Source organism: Oncorhynchus kisutch, linkage group LG3 (genome assembly GCF_002021735.2).
Source record: "Oncorhynchus kisutch isolate 150728-3 linkage group LG3, Okis_V2, whole genome shotgun sequence".
Taxonomy (NCBI): domain Eukaryota; kingdom Metazoa; phylum Chordata; class Actinopteri; order Salmoniformes; family Salmonidae; genus Oncorhynchus; species Oncorhynchus kisutch.
In genome coordinates, this window is record NC_034176.2 from 18934155 (window position 1) to 18959450 (window position 25296).

General features: G+C 44.4%; 1 protein-coding gene and 1 pseudogene across 1 annotated transcript; one reads left to right on the forward strand and one right to left on the reverse strand.

Moving 5' to 3' along the window:
* Positions 1-936: 936 nt before the first annotated feature.
* LOC109876710 (Rieske domain-containing protein) lies at positions 937-15497 on the forward strand. The gene is made up of 4 exons (XM_020469112.2): positions 937-1104; positions 9812-10027; positions 14151-14185; positions 14487-15497. Exons 2-4 carry the CDS (start codon positions 9841-9843, stop codon positions 14796-14798), a joined length of 534 nt encoding a protein of 177 aa, XP_020324701.1. The 5' UTR covers positions 937-1104; positions 9812-9840; the 3' UTR covers positions 14799-15497.
* On the reverse strand, positions 15497-16648 carry LOC109876721 (glutaredoxin-1-like; annotated as a pseudogene).
* Between the last annotated feature and the right edge of the window lie 8648 nt (positions 16649-25296).

The following is a 25296-nucleotide window of genomic DNA, read 5'->3' on the forward strand; positions in this document are numbered from 1 at the left end:
GAAGATCTTACACTATTGTGGAGTGATGTACTGCTTGGATTCTTTACCTACGATAGAAATAAGCTGAAACATTTATGTAATTAATTTCATTACTCTTTTGGCCAAATTTCATAGTCACAAATGTAAATTTACAAACAAAGAAACACATTTTCTTACCTTACAAAAATAAATTCAACTGAATTTTAAGACAATTAAATACTCTACTAACAAAAAAGCTGTTAGAATTATAAGTGTATGTATGTCCCTTAAGGTCCTTGTGTAAATGTGATATTGTACCCGCTAGCTCAATTGTCCATTGTATATTATCTGTATATTATCCATATATACTTGTGCTCCCTCATGTACTTCCTGTATTGATTTGTTGTTAATAAAATAAAATAAATAATAAAATAAAAACATTTTAAAAAGGGACGAGGAAGGAATGATTTTTAAATGGACCGCCCTTGCCCGGAAATTTGTCAGTCGTTCATCCCGCAAGGACTGTGTTTTCAGGCACCGGTAGCTTGTGGGCGCTTTATATGCGCTACAGTCAATTATGATTGCATGTCTACTTATATTAACTATATAAGTGTAACGACCCTGCCACACGAGCATGCTTTGCGGCACAGTCGATAGCGTGCCGGACCTCGGGCATCGAAGGTCGGGGGTTCGAGACCTGCTCCCTGCTGTTTCAGTCATTACATAATTATACACCTAATGTATGATAGCTAGCAAATGAATTAGCTAACTAACGTTATCCTGCCTAGCTGGAACTTCTGGAGGAAACATTGTTTCTTTCTACAATTTCCAAAAATTAGGCAAAATAAAACATCATTACTTTTACGAGACGTGTTTGTTCATTAGTAGCACAATTTCTTACTTATTTACATTCGTTTTTACATACAAAATGTATGTTGACTCCATATTGAAGTTGAGGTTTTACGATTTGACTTTTCTTAGCGGATGTACAATCATCGCGAATTTAATTATGGGGCGTTTCAGGCCCCGAAGTGAACATAATTGTACACTCGCAAACTCCATTAAAACGAGCGCTGAGGGGCTTACGTTGTAAACTTCCCTTGTTTGGACCGAAGATAGATATGCCGGATTCCCCAATGACATAAGGTAGGGTAAGTGGACGAGAGTGTGTGTTTTATTTGAAACGCAGCCTAAATAGCCTACCTTACAACTGGTAAAAAAGTTGTCACGACGTGCGTGCATGCTGCTCTCTCGCTTACGTGACTCAGCCAATAGCTGTAGCGCTCTCTCAACACACACACACACACACACACCTCCGCCCCCCCATCCAATCACTCAGCAACAACCTGCTCACTGCCTGACCGTCATCAGCAGGTTTTCAAAGTAGACCAATTTTTAGTCCATACCGGAGTCGTGGTCAGATTTGACGAAAGGAGGACAGGAGAGAGACTGTGTAGAAAAGGGACATAGCTGTGGTCAATTGCGTAATTTAAATATTTTAATTGTTGTATTATCAATACAATGACAGCCTTTCTCATCTAGAACAGGGAATTTGTGGTAATGCCATTAGATTGATGGCATTTTGGAAATATGAAAAACACGTGACTTGATTCAGGTTATACAATTACGGCGCGGTATGAAACATAATAAAACATTGGGTTTCCATTGGGATACTATTAAATGTAACACCAAACATTGGCGCGCCCAGCGGCTCAGTCAGAACAAAGATTGTCTATTATATTGACAAGATATTCAAGTAACCGCTCTAACAATGGAAATACATGCGCTCAAAGATAGGAGACGAGATCAGGTGGGACCATTCTAGCCAATGATAGGGCAGATACGCGCGTCAACAGGCCATAATGCCGCGTTTATGTGCTAGCTGGAACTAGGAAACTCAGAAATGTCCAACTTGCTAACAGGTTGAACGCGGCACGTGTCAGAATTGCCAATAGGAAATGTGGCGCCAGACAATTTGACCGGGAACACTTAATTTACCGGACATTTAAGAAATGTCCCAGACATTGGGTGCTTAACCTGATTAGGGCGTCGACCTAAGGTGTTCAGAATGACAAATCACATGTTGTAATTGTAACGACCCTGGGTTAAAAAGCGCGGAAATCGACTCTGCCGCTCGAGCATGCTTTTGCGGGACAGTCGATAGCGCTCCGGACCTCGGGCTCGAAGGTCGAGGGTTTGAGGCCAGATCCCTGCTGTTTCATTACACTGGTGTCAGAAGTGATCGGACCTTGCATCCACGACAGTGCGTGTGCTTGGCCGGTGAGCGCGTTCCTGTAAGACGTAGAGTCGCAAGCTCTTTGAAAAGAGGAAGTAGTGTAAACGAACCTGGGTTTAAAAGCGCGGAAATCGACTCTGCCACTCGAGCATGCTTTTGCTGCACAGTCGATAGCGCGCCTGACCTCGGGCTAGAAAGTCGAGGGTTCGAGACCTGCTCCCTGCTGTTTCATTACAATATTAACAGAACATGCATGTCAATAATGTAACTATGTGCCAATGATCTTACCAAATTCTGATGTGCACTTTGAACATGTTATAGTAAAAAAAAAGCTAAACCACTAGCCTATGTCAATCAACTATAGTATAAACGTTTAGGCTACCTATTCTGTTGGTCAGCTTGGCGAGAAAGAAATAGCCTATTCCAAACAGACTGGGACCGTTGTGGGACGATAGATCTCAAATTTATACAACCAGTAGGCTACATAAAAAATAAGCAATGAGTCTGATGCAACATATCAGAACGTCAATGTTTAAATGTTGAAAAACTATTATTTCTTCACATTATTTATAAGCGCAACAATGCGGACAAAGCAGTAGGCTACCGCGAATTTTCGTTCCATAAACGGCACTGCACATGTGAGTGGTTTCATGTGACAGAGATGAAAATATCCAGTTAGAAATCGAGAATAGGCTACTTTGAAGCAAGGTAAGCCGTGACTCATATGTATTAAAACGTTCAGGTTTCAAACAATTAAGTAGGCTATATGTTTTCAAAACGCATACTGCCTCCAGCTAATTGCTAAGTGGTGTGGGGGCGCGTTGATGAAGCCTGCCTTCCGTTGCCGTTTGATGCCGCATTCAAAACAAATGGGAAATCTACGACTTCCGACTTCAGTGTGTTCAAGACAACTGGAACCTGGGGAAAAAACGAGCTCCGACTGATAAAAATCGCTTTGAACTGTAATCCAACTAGGAATTCCAACTTGGGAACTCAGGCCTCTTTCTAGAGGTCCGACTTTCGAACCTGAAGATCACTGACGTCATGATTTGAACTTTTTCTGAATTCCCAGTTGTCTTGAAAGCACCACAAGCAGTTCTTGCACTGTCTGACAGATTTTCCAGTCAGTCTCTGTATGCTGTACACCTGTGACCAGATACATAACAAATATACTGTACACACGGACCAATTTAATTACACAAAATTATGCAAATTAACCTATAGACCGATAAGCATGACTAGTAGTCAAATGTATTTCTATCAATGAATAGGCTAAGAAGCATTTTTTCACTATTGGATTTTTTTCCTTCTTCTCCAGGGCAATTGGCACCACTTTCATTTATAGCCTTTTATATATTTTTTTGCTGATTTTATTTATAGGCTTTTATTTTACCGGCTAATGGAAACCCTGGCATGTGTATAACAACAACCTAGTCAGAGCTTCCTAGTCAGAGTTTCCTAGTTCCACATGAACGTGGCAATAGAGATAGGACTCATCTTTGTATGTGTGCCATTAAAGTGTCTATGACAGCATGGGCATAGACGCCATTTTAAAGTAGTAAATGTTCTTCTTCATTGCCAGTTGACTATTTTAAAGTGATGGAAGCCCATGCTAAAATGGATGATGCGTCTTCTTCTTTTTTTTTTTTCTTCACCTTTATTTAACCAGGTAGGCTAGTTGAGAACAAGTTCTCATTTGCAACTGCGACCTGGCCAAGATAAAGCATAGCAGTGTGAACAGACAACACAGAGTTACACATGGAGTAAACAAATAACAAGTCAATAACACAGTAGAGAAAAAAAAAAGGGGTAGTCTATATACATTGTGTGCAAAAAGGCATGAGGAGGTAGGCGAATAATTACAATTTTGCAGATTAACACTGGGGTGATAAATGATCAGGTGGTCATGTACAGGTAGAGATATTGGTGTGCAAAAGAGCAGAAAGGTAAATAAATAAAAACAGTATGGGGATGAGGTAGGTGAAAATGGGTGGGCTATTTACCAATAGACTATGTACAGCTGCAGCGATCGGTTAGCTGCTCAGATAGCAGATGTTTGAAGTTGGTGAGGGAGATAAAAGTCTCCAACTTCAACGATTTTTGCAATTCGTTCCAGTCACAGGCAGCAGAGTACTGGAACGAAAGGCGGCCAAATGAGGTGTTGGCTTTATGGATGATCAGTGAGATACACCTACTGGAGCGCGTGCTACGGATGGGTGTTGCCATCGTGACCAGTGAACTGAGATAAGGCGGAGCTTTACCTAGCATGGACTTGTAGATGACCTGGAGCCAGTGGGTCTGGCGACGAATATGTAGCGAGGGCCAGCCGACTAGAGCATACAAGTCGCAGTGGTGGGTGGTATAAGGTGCTTTAGTGACAAAGCGGATGGCACTGTGATAAACTGCATCCAGTTTGCTGAGTAGAGTGTTGGAAGCAATTTTGTAGATGACGTCGCCAAAGTCGAGGATCGGTAGGATAGTCAGTTTTACTAGGGTAAGTTTGGCGGCGTGAGTGAAGGAGGCTTTGTTGCGGAATAGAAAGCCGACTCTTGATTTGATTTTCGATTGGAGATGTTTGATATGAGTCTGGAAGGAGAGTTTACAGTCTAGCCAGACACCTAGGTACTTATAAATGTCCACATATTCAAGGTCGGAACCATCCAGGGTGGTGATGCTAGTCGGGCATGCGGGTGCAGGCAGCGATCGGTTGAAAAGCATGCATTTGGTTTTACTAGCGTTTAAGAGCAGTTGGAGGCCACGGAAGGAGTGTTGTATGGCATTGAAGCTCGTTTGGAGGTTAGACAGCACAGTGTCCAAGGACGGGCCGGAAGTATATAGAATGGTGTCGTCTGCGTAGAGGTGGATCAGGGAATCGCCCGCAGCAAGAGCAACATCATTGATATATACAGAGAAAAGAGTCGGCCCGAGAATTGAACCCTGTGGCACCCCCATAGAGACTGCCAGAGGACCGGACAGCATGCCCTCCGATTTGACACACTGAACTCTGTCTACAAAGTAATTGGTGAACCAGGCAAGGCAGTCATCCGAAAAACCGAGGCTACTGAGTCTGCCGATAAGAATATGGTGATTGACAGAGTCGAAAGCCTTGGCAAGGTCGATGAAGACGGCTGCACAGTACTGTCTTTTATCGATGGCGGTTATGATATCGTTTAGTACCTTGAGTGTGGCTGAGGTGCACCCGTGACCGGCTCGGAAACCGGATTGCACAGCGGAGAAGGTACGGTGGGATTCGAGATGGTCAGTGACCTGTTTGTTGACTTGGCTTTCGAAGACCTTAGATAGGCAGGGCAGGATGGATATAGGTCTGTAACAGTTTGGGTCCAGGGTGTCTCCCCCTTTGAAGAGGGGGATGACTGCGGCAGCTTTCCAATCCTTGGGGATCTCAGACGATATGAAAGAGAGGTTGAACAGGCTGGTAATAGGGGTTGCGAGAATGGCGGCGGATAGTTTCAGGAATAGAGGGTCCAGATTGTCAAGCCCAGCTGATTTGTACGGGTCCAGGTTTTGCAGCTCTTTCAGAACATCTGCTATCTGGATTTGGGTAAAGGAGAACCTGGAGAGGCTTGGGCGAATAGCTGCGGGGGGGGCGGAGCTGTTGGCCGAGGTTGGAGTAGCCAGGCGGAAGGCATGGCCAGCCGTTGAGAAATGCTTGTTGAAGTTTTCGATAATCATAGATTTATCGGTGGTGACCGTGTTACCTAGCCTCAGTGCAGTGGGCAGCTTGGAGGAGGTGCTCTTGTTCTCCATGGACTTCACAGTGTCCCAGAACTTTTTGGAGTTGGAGCTACAGGATGCAAACTTCTGCCTGAAGAAGCTGGCCTTAGCTTTCCTGACTGACTGCGTGTATTGGTTCCTGACTTCCCTGAACAGTTGCATATCGCGGGGACTATTCGATGCTATTGCAGTCCGCCACAGGATGTTTTTGTGCTGGTCGAGGGCAGTCAGGTCTGGAGTGAACCAAGGGCTGTATCTGTTCTTAGTTCTGCATTTTTTGAACGGAGCATGCTTATCTAAAATGGTGAGGAAGTTACTTTTAAAGAATGACCAGGCATCCTCAACTGACGGGATGAGGTCAATGTCCTTCCAGGATACCCGGGCCAGGTCGATTAGAAAGGCCTGCTCACAGAAGTGTTTTAGGGAGCGTTTGACAGTGATGAGGGGTGGTCGTTTGACTCCGGCTCCGTAGCGGATACAGGCAATGAGGCAGTGATCGCTGAGATCCTGGTTGAAGACAGCGGAGGTGTATTTGGAGGGCCAGTTGGTCAGGATGACGTCTATGAGGGTGCCCTTGTTTACAGAGTTAGGGGTGTACCTGGTGGGTTCCTTGATGATTTGTGTGAGATTGAGGGCATCTAGCTTAGATTGTAGGACTGCCGGGGTGTTAAAGCATATCCCAGTTTAGGTCACCTAACAGAACAAACTCTGAAGCTAGATGGGGGGCGATCAATTCACAAATGGTGTCCAGGGCACAGCTGGGAGCAGAGGGGGGTCGGTAGCAGGCGGCAACAGTGAGAGACTTATTTCTGGAGAGAGTAATTTTCAAAATTAGTAGTTCGAACTGTTTGGGTATGGACCTGGAAAGTATGACATTACTTTGCAGGCTCTCTCTGCAGTAGACTGCAACTCCTCCCCCTTTGGCAGTTCTATCTTGACGGAAGATGTTATAGTTGGGTATGGAAATCTCAGAATTTTTGGTGGCCTTCCTGAGCCAGGATTCAGACACGGCAAGGACATCAGGGTTAGCAGAGTGTGCTAAAGCAGTGAGTAAAACAAACTTAGGGAGGAGGCTTCTGATGTTGACATGCATGAAACCAAGGCTTTTTCGATCACAGAAGTCAACAAATGAGGGTGCCTGGGGACATGCAGGGCCTGGGTTTACCTCCACATCACCCGCGGAACAGAGAAGGAGTAGTATGAGGGTGCGGCTAAAGGCTATCAAAACTGGACGCCTAGAGCGTTGGGGACAGAGAATAAGAGGAGCAGGTTTCTGGGCATGGTAGAATATATTCAGGGCATAATGCGCAGACAGGGGTATGGTGGGGTGCGGGTACAGCGGAGGTTAATAAAAAATAATAGCGATTCCGTATCACATTGGGTGAGGCAGGTTACCGGAAGGTATAAACAAATAAAAAATCGAAAAGAGATGGAAAGTAAATATGGGTCCAGTGAGTGTTTGGGACGCGGCGATTCAGACGGTTAGCAGGCCTGTGCTAACAAGCTAACAGTTAGTAGGCCGGGGCTAAACAAGCTAGCAGTTAGCAGGCCGAGTTAGCAAGCAAGGAGATAGCAAGGGCTAGAGAGTTAGCCTTTGGGGGACGTCGCGATGGGGTGAGTCTGTTTATTCCTCTTCATGCGGTGACATCGATAGACCGGTCCGGGTATTGTAGCCCAGGAGTATGCTACGGTGGTAGCACAGGGGCTCTGGCCGGGCTAGCTTCAAGCTAAGTGGGTGGAAACGCTAGCCAGGAGTAATCATCCGGGGTTGCGGTTTAGCTAGATAGCTAGTTGTGAAGATCCAGCTGAAAAATGTTCCGTTTGCGGTGGGAATCCGGGGATAAAAAAAATGAGTCCGTTATGCTCTGGTTAGAGTTGCGTTGTTCGAACTGGCGAGAGCTTTCCGAGCTAAAGGTTAGCTGATGACCGGTTAGCTGAAGACCGCTAGCATAGCTGGTAGTTAGCTGGCTAGCTTCAGTTGAGGGGGTCCGGATCCGAAGTAAATATAAATACTTTAGGAAAAATAGCTACATTGGGTGAGGCGGGTTGCAGGAGAGTATTTAGAAGCTGAGGTTTAGCAAAAAAAGTTTTAAAAGATATGCGAAGAAAAATCCGTGCAGACTGGCAGCTCCTTGCAGACTGGCAGCTCCTTGCAGACTGACAGCTTCGTGCAGACTGGCAGCTCCTTGCAGACTGGCAGCTCCTTGCAGACTGGCAGCTCATTGCAGACTGGCAGCTCGGGCTGCTTCATGTAGACTGACAGCTCTGGCTGCTCCATGCAGACTGACAGCTCTGGCTGCTCCATGCAGACTGACAGCTCTGGCTGCTCCATGCAGACTGACAGCTCTGGCTGCTCCATGCAGACTGACAGCTCTGGCTGCGCTGAACAGGCGGGAGACTCCGGCAGCGCAGGAGAGGAGAAAGGCTCTGGCTGCGCTAAACAGGCGGGAGACTCCAGCAGCGCTGTAGAGGAGAAAGGCTCTGGCTGCGCTGAACAGGCGGGAGACTCCGGCAGCGCAGGAGAGGCGAGGCGCACTGTAGGCCTGATGCGTGGTGCTGGTACTGGTGGTACTGGACCGAGGACACGCACAGGAAGCCTGGTGCGGGGAGCTGCTACCGGAGGGCTGGGGTGTGGAGGTGGTACTGGATAGACCGGACCGTGCAGGCGCACTGGAGCTCTTGAGCACCGAGCCTGCCCAACCTTACCTGGCTCGATGCCCACTCTAGCCCGGCCAATACGAGGAGCTGGAATATACCGCACCGGGCTATGCACCCGCACTGGGGACACCGTGCGCACCACTGCATAACACGGTGCCTGCCCGGTCTCTCTAGCCCCCCGGTAAGCACAGGGAGTTTGCGCAGGTCTCCTACCTGGCGTAGCTATACTCCCTGTGAGCCCCCCCCCCAATAAATTTTTGGGGCTGACTCCCGGGCTTCCTTGCCAACCGTGTTCCCTCGTATCGCCGGCTCCTCTCTCCGGCTGCCTCTGCTCTCCTAAGTGCCTCCACCTGTTCCCATGGAAGGCGATCCCTTCCCGCCAGGATCTCCTCCCATGTGTAGCAACCCTTGCCATCTATTATATCGTCCCATGTCCAATCCTCATTGCGCCACTGTTGCTGCCTTTGTTGCCTCTCCTCTTTCGGCTGCTCCTGCCTGTTGACACGCTGCTTGGTCCATTGGTGGTGGGTGATTCTGTTACGGTTTTCTAGGTGTGAAGGAGAGTCGGACCAAAATGCAGCGTGTAGATTACGATTCATGTTTAATGACAAACACACTAAACACAAACACTACAAAACAATAAACGTAACGAAAACCGAAACAGCCTATAAACTAACACAGAACAAGGACATCAGGACACTAAGGACAATCACCCACGACAATCTCAAAGAATATGGCTGCCTAAATATGGTTCCCAATCAGAGACAACGATAAACACCTGCCTCTGATTGAGAACAACTCCAGACAGCCATAGACTTTGCTAGATAACCCCACTAGCTACAATCCCAATACATACACACCAGAACCCCAAGACACAACACACCACAATACAAAAACCCCATGCCACACCCTGGCCTGACCCAATACATGAAGAAAAACACAAAATACTTAGACCAGGGCGTGACACTAGGCAAGTCAGTTAAGAACCAATTCTTATTTTCAATGATGGCCTAGGAACAGTGGGTTAACTGCCTTGATCAGGGACAGAATGACAGATTTTTACCTTGTCAGCTCAGGGATTCGATCTTGCAGCCTTTTGGTTACTAGTCCAACGCCCTAACCACTAGGATACCTGCCGCCCCTTTAGTTTAAACCTAGTTCAGGTTGATGTTAAAACATACACACACACACACAAACTACTAAATGTTTATCTCTCTCTCCCAGGAGTGCATCTACATTTGGAAGTTGTCAATATGTTCTCTGAGGAAGAGCAGACATCCCCTACATCCTCCTCTTCATCGCCACCTCCATCCTCCCACTTCATCGGGAGGAAAGAAGACGTTGTCCAGGCCAAGCGTGTCACCAAGCTGGTGGGCGGGAGGGACGTGCTGGTTCTGTGCCACCAGGGCAAACTCCACGCCATGGACATGCGCTGCTACCGTAAGGATCGGGTCATGGGTGTGTGCAAAATGGATGTTGGGGATAGTTGTGTATTTATTTTCTGGGTGAGAGAGCGACACATTTTTTTTTTTCATAATGTCGTAGTTTCCTAAGTCAACGTTTGTACCAACAGATGTAGCCAATTGAATAGCCTATGATTATAGAATATGCACAAATGCATCCTCCAATTGCAACATCTGCCTATGCCCACACATGTTGTCTAAAGAAAATGTTATATTTTTAATATCCTCAAATACCAAGTTAGGCATAGGCTACCTCATTTCAAAATAGGCCATCATTACTGTCAATGGTGAATGATAATTCTTCATATTTTACCAGTGAAACATCCAAACTGCATCTCCGTGCCAATCATTTGATTGTTCTCAATTAGTTTCATGGTAATATGCATTTAGATCTCCTTGAATTACTGTTTCATGAGCAAACTAGAGCAGATGGTGTTAACAAACTAATAGCCTTTCTTCCATTTTGTTATAATACACACATACATCTTGCCAAGTGGTGCGTTCTGTTGAGTTTTGGCACATGAGAAAAAAAATGTGACTCTTCAGCTATCCATCCTAAAATATAGTTCGAAATGAGGTGTTTTAGGTGTAACAGTAATGTTATAGGCCTACTATGCTATGGTATTACTGTATATTAAGTTTTCTTATGCAATCATTATGTGATCTTGCAAGACATTGATTCAGCTTTGCTCTAACTTCTGCATAAAGATCCCTCAGCGCTCACAACAGGCAACCTCTGACAAAAGTCCCTCTACTTCTATTTGAGGTGAAAATTATGAATCAGACACCTTATCGATAACAACAGCTCGTGGTCCTCCTGGAATCAGAAGTTTGTTTTTAATCAATGGAGGAACGTAGTCAGAGAAATGCTGATGAATGTCTTGCTCGAGCTGTGTATGCCACTAGCTCACCTCCGATGCTCACAGGCAATGTGTTTTGGAAGAGATTTCTGAATGTTCTTTTCCCAGCATACACCCCTCCAACCAGACATGCTTTATCTACTAATTTGCTGGATACAGAGTTCAACAGAGTTCATGTAGGTCAAGCAAATCATAGAGTAAGTAGACTGTATTGCAATAATCTCTGATGGTTGGTCGAATGTTCATGGGCAAAGAATAATTAACTACATCATCTCCACACCTCAACCAGTATTCTACAAGAGCACAGAAACGAGGGACAACAGACCCACCGGTCTCTACATTGCAGATGAGCTGAAGGCAGTCATCAATGACCTTGGACCACAGAAGGCATTTGCACTGGTGACAGACAATGCTGCGAACATGAAGGCTGCTTGGTCTAAAGTGGAGGAGTCCTACCCTCACATCACACCCATTGGCTGTGCTGCTCATGCATTGAATCTGCTCCTCAACGACATCATGGCACTGAAAACAATGGATACAAGAGAACCAAGGAAATTATTAGGTATGTGGGTCATATAGCTGCAAACAAAGTGAGAAGAATAATAGCACCACATTGAAGAAGCCCAGCAACACCCATTGGGGTGGTGTTGTCATGTTTGACAGTCTCCTGGAGGGGAAGGAGTCTCTCCAAGAAATGGCCAATCACAGTCTGGCGATATGGACAGCCCCATCAATACTGCCCTGCCCACTTCACTGTTGCTCCAAGCAGATGAAACTGCAGTTCTGAAATACATCAAAAAGTGTGAAGACTTCTGCTTGAAGCCCATACACACCGCAGTGTACATGTTGGACCCCAAGTATGCTGGCAAGAGCATCCTGTCTGGTGCAGAGATCAACAAGGCCTATGGTGTCATCACTACCGTGTCTCGCCACCTTGGCCTGGATGAGGGCAAGGTTCTTGACAGTCTGGCGAAGTACACTTCCAAGCAAGAGCTTTGGGATGGAGATGCAATATAGCAGTCGTGCCAACATATCTCATCAGCCACCTGGTGGAGGGGACTTTGTGGATCTGAGGCTCTTTCCCGTTGCCTCCATCATCCTCCAAATCCCACCAACATCAGCCGCCTCAGAGCGCAACTGGTCATTGTTTGGGAACACACACACCAAAGCACGCAACAGGCTGACCAATACAAGGTTTGAAAAATTGGTTGCCATCCAGGCAAATTTGAGTCTTTTTGAGCCTGACAATGAGCCATCCTCAACAAGGTTGGAAAGTGACAGTGAAGATGAGGCATCAGAGTCTGATGTTCAAGAGGTGGACATTGAGGAGGTCCAGGGAGAAGACATGGAAGCCTGAGAGGATACAAACAAAGATTTAGTTTCAGAATTTTACAGATGTATGTTGAAAATGTTTTTCGGAGATGCGATGGATCATTGGGGATCATTCAATATTCCCTTTCTTTTGTTGTTCAGCTAAATCATCCCATGTGAAGAGTCAATTAATTTAATTAAAGTTCAATTCATAACCAGGTTTTTTTTCTTCATTTCTATTGGAAGGATTTAATCATTTGCAATTGTCTACTTATGATAAGGTAAAAGGTTTGTTTCTGTCTCCATATGATATGGTAAATATATCCAATGCAAACAACATCTACATTTAAATTGTATTAATATTAATTCCCATATATTCCCACAGAAAGTTTCCACCTCTGAATTTTCCCTCAAATGTGCAACCCTCGTCTCAACCAATAGCCCATGCAGGCTAAATATCCCAAGCAGGGGTACAGCAACTTCTTGAGAGGGTCAGGCACCTTGGGCTTTATGGTGACCCCTCTGGTTTGGGTGTCTTCGGCAGGACGGTGTCGCCCACTTTGGCCATTCTGATTGGCCAGAGTGGTCAAGCCTCCAATGGGCCTCTGCAGTGCACATGTAACAGTATAGCTTCCGTCCCTCTCCTCGCCCCTACCTGGGCTCACACATCAACAACTGCCTCCCACGAAGCATTGTTACCCATCGCTCCACAAAAGCCACGGCCGTTGCAGAGCAAGGGGAACAACTACTTCAAGGTCTCAGAGCGAGTGACGTCACTGAGTGAAAAGCTATTAGAGCGCACCCTGCTAACTAGCTAGCCATTTCACATCGGTTACACACACATGTAGCTTATAGTTCTTCATCATTCTTACCACCGCCAGAGAAGACAAGGAAGAAACCACCATGTACCTCTAGGCTGCTATACATATTTATTTGGTTTGTCATTCTATTGTTTTTCATTTTAGTGGTAATTAAAGATAATTTATTTATAATTTATCCGAATACATTTTCCAGAAATAGTTTTACCAGCTGTGTGTATTCTCATATTGAAAAAAGTGAGGGAGCACCGCTCCCCCGCACTCCGGCAGTACTACACCCCTGGTTGGGAAAAGGAATAGATTGGGGCTAGAAAATTCCACTCCTCCAAACCAACATTCCCCATGTTTTACAATGGACAGTATATCAGTTGACCTTTAAAAGCAGCACAATAAAGTCATTATTAGGATTTGCCCAATAATGGAGTAAAGGAGCCTGACCTTACTATAGTCCAAGGACCTTACACGTTCTGTTTAGAGGTGAATTGGCTCTGGTAGCCAAAACAGCCAGATACTCCATTTAAACATGAATCGATTCTCATTTGCGGTGGGTACGGTTCTAGAAACATAAAACCCTCTACTTTCATATCACAAAAAAAATATTTCAGAAATGCAAAATATACAGTTTAAACATTTGCAGCCAACAGTATTTTCCTGTGACAACATGTTTGTGGTGTCCGTCTTCCATTTAGCCTACACACAGGTGTTCGGCGATAGCTAATTAGTTTAGGTAGTCGACTCTGTTCTCCGTAAACAAGCGCAGTAACAAGAAAATATGGCGGTGTGGGAACCCTAACCCTATAAAAGTGTGTTGTAATTAAACTTTTTTTAAAAATGATTATTTATTGTGATATAAAAACATTTAATTTTTTGTCATTTGGCTTGTTTTTGAGAAACTTACTTCAGCCGCTATTCACTTCATTGCTCTTTGTGTGGTATCAGGGCACGCAAAAGACATGAACAAGCTCCAAAAACACCCAAATACGTCCTTTTAGAAACAGACATGCTCTCAGTATAGTGATGTAGGTTGTTAGATGTTAGCGTCTATGAATAGGCTATACTATCTATCCCTGACACTGAATTCCAGTGGTGTTGTACTGTCTTATCTTGCCAGATACCGGTGGACCACTGCAGGAGGGAGATATCGAGGTCAGTCGTCTGATTTCTCTTTGACCTACTACTTGTTCCACACTGTCCTCATGAATCCTGTGCTTTACCAGGAATCCCAGGCTCTTTCTCCATTGTCTCTCCTATATTCCTTGCCTCATCAAAACGCAGTGGAGGAAAGTGTCAGACGGGAGGGATCTTCTCCATTGCATTTTGAAAAGGGAGCTAGGACAGACAGTTGAGAAGAGCCCCACTCTTCTCTCTCATTCCTACAGCTCATTCTCATAGCTAAACAATCTTCTGTGTTTTTCTGTTTGTTTGTTTGTTTCTCTGATGTGCCCAGGAGATTGATGGGCGGATGTGCATCGTGTGTCCGTGGCACAAGTACAAGATCACGCTGGCGGAAGGCGAGGGGCTGTACCAAGCGGTGAACCCCTCGGCTACACCCCCTAAACCCACCTGGCGCTCCAAAGGGGTCAAACAGAGGGTTCACCAGGTCACAGAGGTCAACAGGGATGTGTATGTCACATTTAATGACTCGCCGGACACCATTGACTCTGACTTCTACCAGACAGAGAGATACAGGGCCACTATAAATAAGACCCAGCCCAAGACAAAGAAATTACTTGAGAAGGTGACAAGCAGGAAAGTGTAAGGATTTGGGCCATTTTGGTTGGGGGAAAACCCCTAGTGATACTAAATGTGTCTTTCGTTAGCACCGTGGACGGGTGGTGCAGGTACAAGACGGACTAAGTACTTCCCTATCAGCAGCTCAAAGTGTAATCTCTGGGTTATCCTTTCGTATCCTCCAGTGCACTAACTGAGCTCAATCTCAATCTTTTCCAAGTTTTCACATTTGTACACACTTAAATATGTGTTTAAAGATTTTCTGTTTTTCTACAGGTGCAGTCTTCCTATATTTCTTCAGTTTTGTTTGACTTGTAATGTCTGCGTCTATACAGCAAATGTCTTCAAGAACGAAAGCAGAACTAGTTAACATTTGTGTATTTTATTTTATACAAAGGATAGTGGTTAAGTGATTTAAAGATGTTTGGATGTAAACATTACTGGAGGAACCGAGACAGGCCTACAGTCATGAAGATAGAGGGGTGACAAACATCAGAGCTATAGATGACACACAATGTTTGGTCTCAGTTCAGCAGACAGAACGAAGGCAAGGGGTTTTCCAAGTGGTGCAGATATTCACAGCTGTCTGTGGCCAAAACAGAGAAGGACAGAGAGATGAGAGGTTGTGTGGAAAAACAGGTGAGCTAGCACTGATACCCTACACAGTCACAGTATCAAGAAGCCTTGCACAGAATAGTGTGAAATGTTGTCCATCGCAGTACCTGAAAATCATTGCAGCGATCCGATTGATTTAAGCATTCCCTCCAGTTTCCCACTCTTATCCTGCGCTTTAACGTCACTGCCCCCACCAACACACACTTCTTACCGACGAACACCCGTGGCACCTTCACACACACCCACACACACACATTCATATGGATTATAAGGATTCATATATTTTTCAATTAATGTAGGAATTTGATCATGATGGTATCAACATTGCAAAGTATCAGATTGTTTTCATTTCCCTAATGTACTGTTTTGCTGACAATTCAATGGGAAATCAGTGGGGGGCTACAGTAGCCCACTGAAATTAATGGATTTAAGGTTTGTGCACACGGTTGTGTCGAACTGTATGCTTTCCGGTAGATTCCCATTCATTTCAATGGGAGGCAATCCGCACCACTGCAACTCACCTGGCAGATTATGCAGACTAGCACAGTGTTTTGGATTCGTCCAGTTTGTGCGTTGCTTTTCTGTGCGGTATCAGACACGTAAATAGATAAACCACCGAATAAGTTTCTAATGTGTAGCATGATTACTTTTGTTCTGATGCAGTACATAATTTGCCAAGACTACTTAACATTTACCGTACAGCAATGTAATGATGCAGTCTGTGTGCACGCGGCGTTAGGATCGCTTCATACCGCTTTTGCGCAACTCCTGCCCGCCTTTCTGAACATGGCTCATTTGCTGAGTCACTGTGACTGACAGTAGCAAGACTCAAATGAAAGTATGAATACACTAACAAAATTAGGCTACTTCTATGTACTTTGAAGGGTTGCCAAATACGAAATTAATGTTTTATATGGCTCCTGCTGGGGGGGGGGGGACTGTCGGTTGGTACAAGAGTTAAAAAAACATACTAGTAAAAGTCTAGAAATGGCTGGATAACAAAGCGAAACAACAATGCATTCACTCACTGTTCGTTCACCTGTCATTTTATTTAGGTAATCCTGGATTTCATTCATGTCATCTCGTCCAGTGATGTCTATGAATTCCAAGTGTCCAGATTTGAATCCATACTTTGACAAAACATATTTAGCCATTACGCAATATGCGCATGACGGTTTTAGAAAGACGACTACTTTGTCCCCTTTAATTCTGTCCGTAACGAATTCCTGAGCCATGTTGCTATTTAGAGAGCCGCAGCGTTATGAATAGAGTAATCCAACAGATTGTAAATATTTATGACTGAAATTGAGAGAGAGTTGGCGAAACGATAGCCAGAATAGATTCCAACCTTACTCTTGTTTACAGCTGCACTGGGGTCACACGATGTGACTCAGAAAACGTATCTCAATACAGGGATGAGAAAAGCTTTGTAGTGAGAAAGAATTGTCCCATTTTCCCGTAAAGCACGTCAGCTCAAATTTCAATCTGTCAAAATGTAATGAATTTATTTGCAAATTATGGTGGAAAATAAGTATTTGGTCAATAACAAAAGTTTATCTCAATAATTTGTTATATACCCTTTGTTGGCAAGGACAGAGGTCAAACGTTGTCTGTAAGTCTTCACAAGGTTTTCACACACTGTTGCTGGTATTTTGGCCCATTCCTCCATGCAGATCTCCTCTAGAGCAGTGATGTTTTGGGGCTGTTGCTGGGCAACACGGACTTTCAACTCCCTCCAAAGATTTTCTATGGGGTTGAGTTCTGGAAACTGGCTAGGCCTCTCCAGGACCTTGAAATGCTTCTTACGAAGCCACTCCTTCGTTGCCAGGGCGGTGTGTTTGGGATCATTGTCATGCTGAAAGACCCAGCCACGTTTCATCTTCAATGCCCTTACTGATGGAAGGAGGTTTTCACTCAAAATCTCACGATACATGGCCCCATTCATTCTTTCCTTTACACGGATCAGTCGTCCTGGTCCCTTTGCAGAAAAACAGCCCCAAAGCATGATGTTTCCACCCCATGCTTCACAATAGGTATGGTGTTCTCTGGATGCAACTCAGCATTCTTTGTCCTCCAAACACGACGAGTTGAGTTTTTACCAAAAAGTTCTATTTTGGTTTCATCTGACCATATAACATTCCCCCAATCTTCTTCTGGGTCATCCAAATGCTCTCTAGCAAACTTCAGACGGGCCTGGACATGTACTCGCTTAAGCAGGGGGACACGTCTGGCACTGCAGGATTAGAGTCCCTGGCAGCGCAGTGTGTTACTGATGGTAGGCTTTATTACTTTGGTCCCAGCTCTCTGCAGGTCATTCACTAGGTCCCCCCGTGTGGTTCTGGGATTTTTGCTCACCGTTCTTGTGATAATTTTGACCCCACGGGGTGAGATCTTGCGTGGAGCCCCAGATCGAGGGAGATTATCAGGGTCTTGTATGTCTTCCATTTCATAATAATTGCTCCCACAGTTGATTTCTTCAAACCAAGCTGCTTACCTATTGCAGATTCAGTCTTCCCAGCCTGGTGCAGGTCTACAATTTTGTTTCTGGTGTCCTTTGACAGCTCTTTGGTCTTGGCCATAGTGGAGTTTGGAGTGTGACTGTTTGAGGTTGTGGACAGGTGTCTTTTATACTGATAACAAGTTCAAACAGGTGCCATTAATACAGGTAACGAGTGGAGGACAGAGGAGCCTCTTAAAGTAGAAGTTACAGGTCTGTGAGAGCCAGAAATCTTGCTTGTTTGTAGGTGACCAAATACTTATTTTCCACCATAATTTGCAAATAAATTCATAAAAAATCCTACAATGTGATTTTCTGGATTTTCTTTCAAATTTTGTCTGTCATATTTTAAGTGTACCTAAGATGAAAATTACAGGCCTCTCTCATCTTTTTAAGTGGGAGAACTTGCACAATGGGTGGCTGACTAAATACTTTTTTGCCCCACTGTACATGGTATGTTGTCCATTCAATGAATAGGTGTGCTTTTCACACGCAGATAATCTGTTGATTTAGTGTCTCTAGCAAGCAAGAGGGTATTTTATTAACTGATTAAACATGGCCTGCTGCGGCCACAGCTGTCTCCTTCCAGAAAAATGGCATCACGACACAGGCAGTCTTCATGTATCATTGCTGTCAGGGTCATGTATTGCAGTGTGGCTGCCTCTTTCCACCTCTTCCTTTCCCTGATCCCTTACAAACCAACATGAGAGAACCTTAGGAGTGTCAAATCAAATCAAATCAAATGTATTTATATAGCCCTTCGTACATCAGCTGATATCTCAAAGTGCTGTACAGAAACCCAGCCTAAAACCCCAAACAGCAAGCAATGCAGGTGTAGAAGCACGGTGGCTAGGAAAAACTCCCTAGAAAGGCCAATACCTAGGAAGAAACCTAGAGAGGAACCAGGCTATGTGGGGTGGCCAGTCCTCTTCTGGCTGTGCCGGGTGGAGATTATAACAGAACATGGCCAAGATGTTCAAATGTTCATAAATGACCAGCATGGTCGAATAATAATAAGGCAGAACAGTTGAAACTAGAGCAGCAGCACAGTCAGGTGGAAGTTGAAACTGGAGCAGCAGCATGGCCAGGTGGACTGGGGACAGCAAGGAGTCATCATGTCAGGTAGTCCTGGGGCATGGTCCTAGGGCTCAGGTCCTCCGAGAGAGAGAAAGAAAGAGAGAAGGAGAGAATTAGAGAACGCACACTTAGATTCACACAGGACACCGAATAGGACAGGAGAAGTACTCCAGATATAACAAACTGACCCCAGCCCCCCGACACATAAACTACTGCAGCATAAATACTGGAGGCTGAGACAGGAGGGGTCAGGAGACACTGTGGCCCCATCCGAGGACACCCCCGGACAGGGCCAAACAGGAAGGATATAACCCCACCCACTTTGCCAAAGCACAGCCCCCACACCACTAGAGGGATATCTTCAACCACCAACTTACCATCCTGAGACAAGGCTGAGTATAGCCCACAAAGATCTCCGCCACGGCACAACCCAAGGGGGGGGGGGCGCCAACCCAGACAGGATGACCACAACAGTGAATCAACCCACTCAGGTGACGCACCCCCTCCAGGGACGGCATGAGAGAGCCCCAGCAAGCCAGTGACTCAGCCCCTGTAATAGGGTTAGAGGCAGAGAATCCCAGTGGAAAGAGGGGAACCGGCCAGGCAGAGACAGCAAGGGCGGTTCGTTGCTCCAGAGCCTTTCCGTTCACCTTCCCACTCCTGGGCCAGACTACACTCAATCATATGACCCACTGAAGAGATGAGTCTTCAGTAAAGACTTAAAGGTTGAGACCGAGTTTGCGTCTCTGACATGGGTAGGCAGACCGTTCCATAAAAATGGAGCTCTATAGGAGAAAGCCCTGCCTCCAGCTGTTTGCTTAGAAATTCTAGGGACAATTAGGAGGCCTGCGTCTTGTGACCGTAGCGTACGTGTAGGTATGTACGGCAGGACCAAATCAGAGAGATAGGTAGGAGCAAGCCCATGTAATGCTTTGTAGGTTAGCAGTAAAACCTTGAAATCAGCCCTTGCTTTGACAGGAAGCCAGTGTAGAGAGGCTAGCACTGGAGTAATATGATCAAATTTTTTTAGCAGCCGTATTTAGCACTAACTGAAGTTTATTTAGTGCTTTATCCGGGTAGCCGGAAAATAGAGCATTGCAGTAGTCTAACCTAGAAGTGACAAAAGCATGGATTAATCTTTCTGCATAATTTTTGGACAGAAAGTTTCAGATTTTTGCAATGTTACGTAGATGGAAAAAAGCTGTCCTCGAAATGGTCTTGATATGTTCTTCAAAAGAGAGATCAGGGTCCAGAGTAACGCCGAGGTCCTTCACAGTTTTATTTGAGACGACTGTACAACCATTAAGATTAATTGTCAGATTCAACAGAAGATCTCTTTGTTTCTTGGGACCTAGAACAAGCATCTCTGTTTTGTCCGAGTTTAATAGTAGAAAGTTTGCAGCCATCCACTTCCTTATGTCTGAAACACATGCTTCTAGCGAGGGCAATTTTGGGGCTTCACCATGTTTCATTGAAATGTACAGCTGTGTGTCATCCGCATAGCAGTGAAAGTTTACATTATGTTTTCGAATAACATCCCCAAGAGGTAAAATATATAGTGAAAACAATAGTGGTCCTAAAACGGAACCTTGAGGAACACCGAAATTTACAGTTGATTTGTCAGAGGACAAACCATTCACAGAGACAAACTGATATCTTTCCGACAGATAAGATCTAAACCAGGCCAGAACATGTCCGTGTAGACCAATTTGGGTTTCCAATCTCTCCAAAAGAATGTGGTGATCGATGGTATCAAAAGCAGCACTAAGGTCTAGGAGCACGAGGACAGATGCAGAGCCTCGGTCCGATGCCATTAAAATGTCATTTACCACCTTCACAAGTGCCGTCTCAGTGCTATGATGGGGTCTAAAACCAGACTGAAGCATTTCGTATACATTGTTTGTCTTCAGGAAGGCAGTGAGTTGCTGCGCAACAGCCTTCTCTAAAATTTTTGAGAGGAATGGAAGATTCGATATAGGCCGATAGTTTTTTATATTTTCTGGGTCAAGGTTTGGCTTTTTCAAGAGAGGCTTTATTACTGCCACTTTTAGTGAGTTTGGTACACATCCAGTGGATAGAGAGCCGTTTATTATGTTCAACATAGGAGGGCCAAGCACAGGAAGCAGCTCTTTCAGTAGTTTAGTTGGAATAGGGTCCAGTATGCAGCTTGAAGGTTTAGAGGCCATGATTATTTTCATCATTGTGTCAAGAGATATAGTACTAAAACACTTGAGCGTCTCTCTTGATCCTAGGTCCTGGCAGAGTTGTGCAGACTCAGGACAACTGAGGTTTGGAGGAATACGCAGTTTTAAAGAGGAGTCCGTAATTTGCTTTCTAATAATCATAATCTTTTCCTCAAAGAAGTTCATGAATTTATCACTGCTAAAGTGAAAGTCATCCTCTCTTGGGGAATGCTGCTTTTTAGTTAGCTTTGCGACAGTATTAAAAAGGAATTTCGGATTGTTCTTATTTTCCTCAATTAAGTTAGAAAAATAGGATGATCGAGCAGCAGTAAGGGCTCTACGGTACTGCACGGTACCGTCCTTCCAAGCTAGTCGGAAGACTTCCAGTTTGGTGTGGCGCCATTTCCGTTCCAACTTTCTGGAAGCTTGCTTCAGAGCTCGGGTATTTTCTGTGTACCAGGGAGCTAGTTTCTTATGAGAAATTTTTTTAGTTTTTAGGGGTGCAACTGCATCTAGGGTATTGCGCAAGGTTAGATTGAGATCCTCAGTTAGGTGGTTAACTGATTTTTGTCCTCTGGCATCCTTGGGTAGGCAGAGGGAGTCTGGAAGGGCATCAAGGAATCTTTGTGTTGTCTGTGAATTTATAGCACGACTTTTGATGTTCCTTGGTTGGGGTCTAAGCAGATTATTTGTTGCAATTGCAAACGTAATAAAATGGTGGTCCGATAGTCCAGGATTATGAGGAAAAACATTAAGATCCACAACATTTATTCCATGGGACAAAACTAGGTCCAGCGTATGACTGTGACAGTGAGTGGGTCCAGAGACATGTTGGACAAAACCCACTGAGTCGATGATGGCTCCGAAAGCCTTTTGGAGTGGGTCTGTGGACTTTTCCATGTGAATATTAAAGTCACCAAAGATTAGAATATTATCTGCTATGACTACAAGGTCCGATAGGAATTCAGGGAACTCAGTGAGAAACGCTGTATATGGCCCAGGAGGCCTGTAAACAGTAGCTATAAAAAGTGATTGAGTAGGCTGCATAGATTTCATGACTAGAAGCTCAAAAGACGAAAATGTCATTTTTTTTTTTGTAAATTGAAATTTGCTATCGTAAATGTTAGCAACACCTCCGCCTTTGCGGGATGCACGGGGGATATGGTAGCCAGGAGGTGAGGCCTCATTTAAAACAGTAAATTCATCAGGCTTAAGCCATGTTTCAGTCAGGCCAGTCACATCAAGATTATGATCAGTGTCCAGTCCAACCCCAACTTCTACTGTAGTGTATTAAACACTAAAACGATGTCTATAATACTTATCATTGGACTGATAATACAACACACAATTCAAAAGATGACAAGATAAGGTACCATATTGTCTACATGGCAGGCTCACCATCATGTAAAACGATATAATGACAGAGGCTATTTTCCTCTTCATACAAGGATTTGATGTTTTTCAGTTCTTTGAGGGGAACACCTCAGTATATCTCACTTGCTCAGGAAGGGCAGCAAATGTCATAGAATAGCCCAGAATATAGTTCACACATCTCTCCTGTGCTCGTCTTTTAGACAGAGGCTGAATGTGTGATAGCAACTGGTGTGTGACGAGGGACTAGAGGCCAGTAGTACTAAATAGAGGTTACCGAGAAAGGATTTAGAGGAAGTTAAGTTTTGAAGAAATGTATTACTTTTGTCATGCAGTTTTCTTTATGAGTAAGTGACGTTTAGATGGTGAACTAGGTGTCATGACACGAGCAATGCACCAGGGAGCGATCTTACTGTTGAAATGAGTACAGTACTCTGTCGTACTGTAGCCTTCTCCATTTGTGTATTTCTACTCAGTGTACAGCTACATTATTTTATTTATTTATTATTCTACAGATCTACACAACCTTATCCACATTTTCACAGTGAAAGAAAAATATATATAATTTCTTGATTGCGTGTGTCTTCCCACCTCAGCATTGGTGAAATCACCTTTGGCATCCATTACAGCTGTGAATCATTTTGAATAATATTCTACCAACTTTGCACAACTCTTAGGGCAACAGATGTCCATTGTATTTGTCTAAATCTGGTTGTAAATCATTGATTTAAGATTACATTTTCAGTATGGGCGGGGGGGGGGGGGGATATCTAGCCTTAATCAACATCCACAGCTTCCAGGGTGTAATTGTTGGGGGTTAACTGCCATGCTCAATGGCAGAACTGCTCAGGGATTCGAAACAGTAACCTGGTTACTGGCCCAATGCTCTTAAACGCTAGGCTACCTGCCACCCCTACAGTCCAACTGAGAAAATAATATGCTAAGCATAATAGTTTGACTTTACAGTTGACCAAGAGATTAGGGAACTCAGTGTGCATTCTAGGTTCATGTTGATAGAACACAGAAAGCTCACATTATACCTAATGATGCTATTCACCATTTTAATTAAACAAGTTTGACAAGTTAGGCTTTTTCAAGGTCTTCCTTATGCAATTTGCACACATTTGCACACAGATCAAAGAGGCAGGCTATTGAGGCCAATAGCACTCCAATGAAAAACTCCTGTTTCCTTTCACCATCTACCACCTCGCTCTCTCACGCCACCTCCATCCCCAATCCTAGCCCCTGGGACTAAACTGCTGCAGCTTGCTTACGGTATGTTGATCTGACCACCACATCTGGGACTTTGGCATGGCGGAAATAAGCTCCAGCAACATGCCTGGGGGACTGACTTAAAAAGAGGAATGAAGGACAGACAGAAAAAGTGGTGAGGGAGGGAAGAGAGAGCACATGTGAATGTGTGTCTTCATGCTTACTGTTGACTGATGACTGGTCACAGCATTTGCTGATCCCTTTAGGGGGGGATTGAGTGACAGGCCAACAGATGTACTGCTGCATTTTTATCAGGGGTGTCATGCACCCCAAAAAACTGAAGGGGCAAAAAAAATCCACAAGGATGGCTGTTTTTTGGGGGGGAGAATTGTGCTTTCAAACACCCGAAACAGCTTTTTCCTGCAATCTAGAACCATAATCCTTATGTTAAAAAAAATGTCTGTCTTTTCTGCATATCTAAGCATACTTCTTGAGCTGTCTGTATCCTTCTGACTGGTGTTTATTTTTTTAAGTTGCTAAATACTCTTCTTTGAATCTCTGCTAAAATCTGTGTAAAAGATGGAAAGGAATGTGAGTCTTATTCAGTACATTTAGTAGTTGCTTGCTTTTCTAATGTATACCAACATTGCCAGCACACATGCTAGCTAAGATAGTTAGACAAGCTAGCTACTCTAACTTGGTTGATAACCTGAAAAGGCTTCTTTGTAGCTAGTTATGAGGTTTGGAGATTGGGAAACTATCTGGGCTAGCTAAAGCAAACTTCATAAAATTGCTAGCTGGCAAGTAGTATTACAGAGAAACAACAAAAATCTATAAATTAATCTGTTTTAATTTTTACAGGACAAATCGTTGGGGGCACGTCCCCCTGTGACACCTCTGATTATTATCACTGGTGTGGTAGGTTCATGGTGAGTGGGTTGTAGCCCGGCAGGGAAAGGGAGGTGAAGAGAGTCAGGTATGTCGGTGATTGTATTGATGATATGAGCAGAGGTTCGGGTCAGGACAGGAATATAGAGAAGACATGCTAACTAACCACATCACACACATATGGCACAGGCTCTTCTCACTCCTTGTATTTTCATACTAAACAGCACTTCTAACACACCATATCTGCCCCCTCTCCTGTTTACTTTACCCATCCTGTGTCCTACTGAGCAGTCAGCTCCCCATTGTGTTCCTCGATCTTGTTACTCCTGGAAATCAGTTTAATTTCACAGTCTTTTAGACTGTCCATGGCATATGTAGAATTCACAGGAGACTAGTGAGGTGAGGACGGCTAATAACACATTATGGAATGGTATTAAACACATGGAAACCAGGTGTTTGATGTGTTTGATACCATTCCATTTATTTCGTTTCAGACATTACTATGAGCTCGTCCTCCCCAATTAACCTGCCACTAGCCACTTATGGTGGCCCCATAGGTAGTTTTGGCCACTAGAACTGGAACCAGACATTGACATTCCTGACAGACTAGCCAGAGCGCACACTATATTTGGTGACCAAAGACCACAGCTTGTCACAGGAAACATCTCCTAGATTCTTCTATT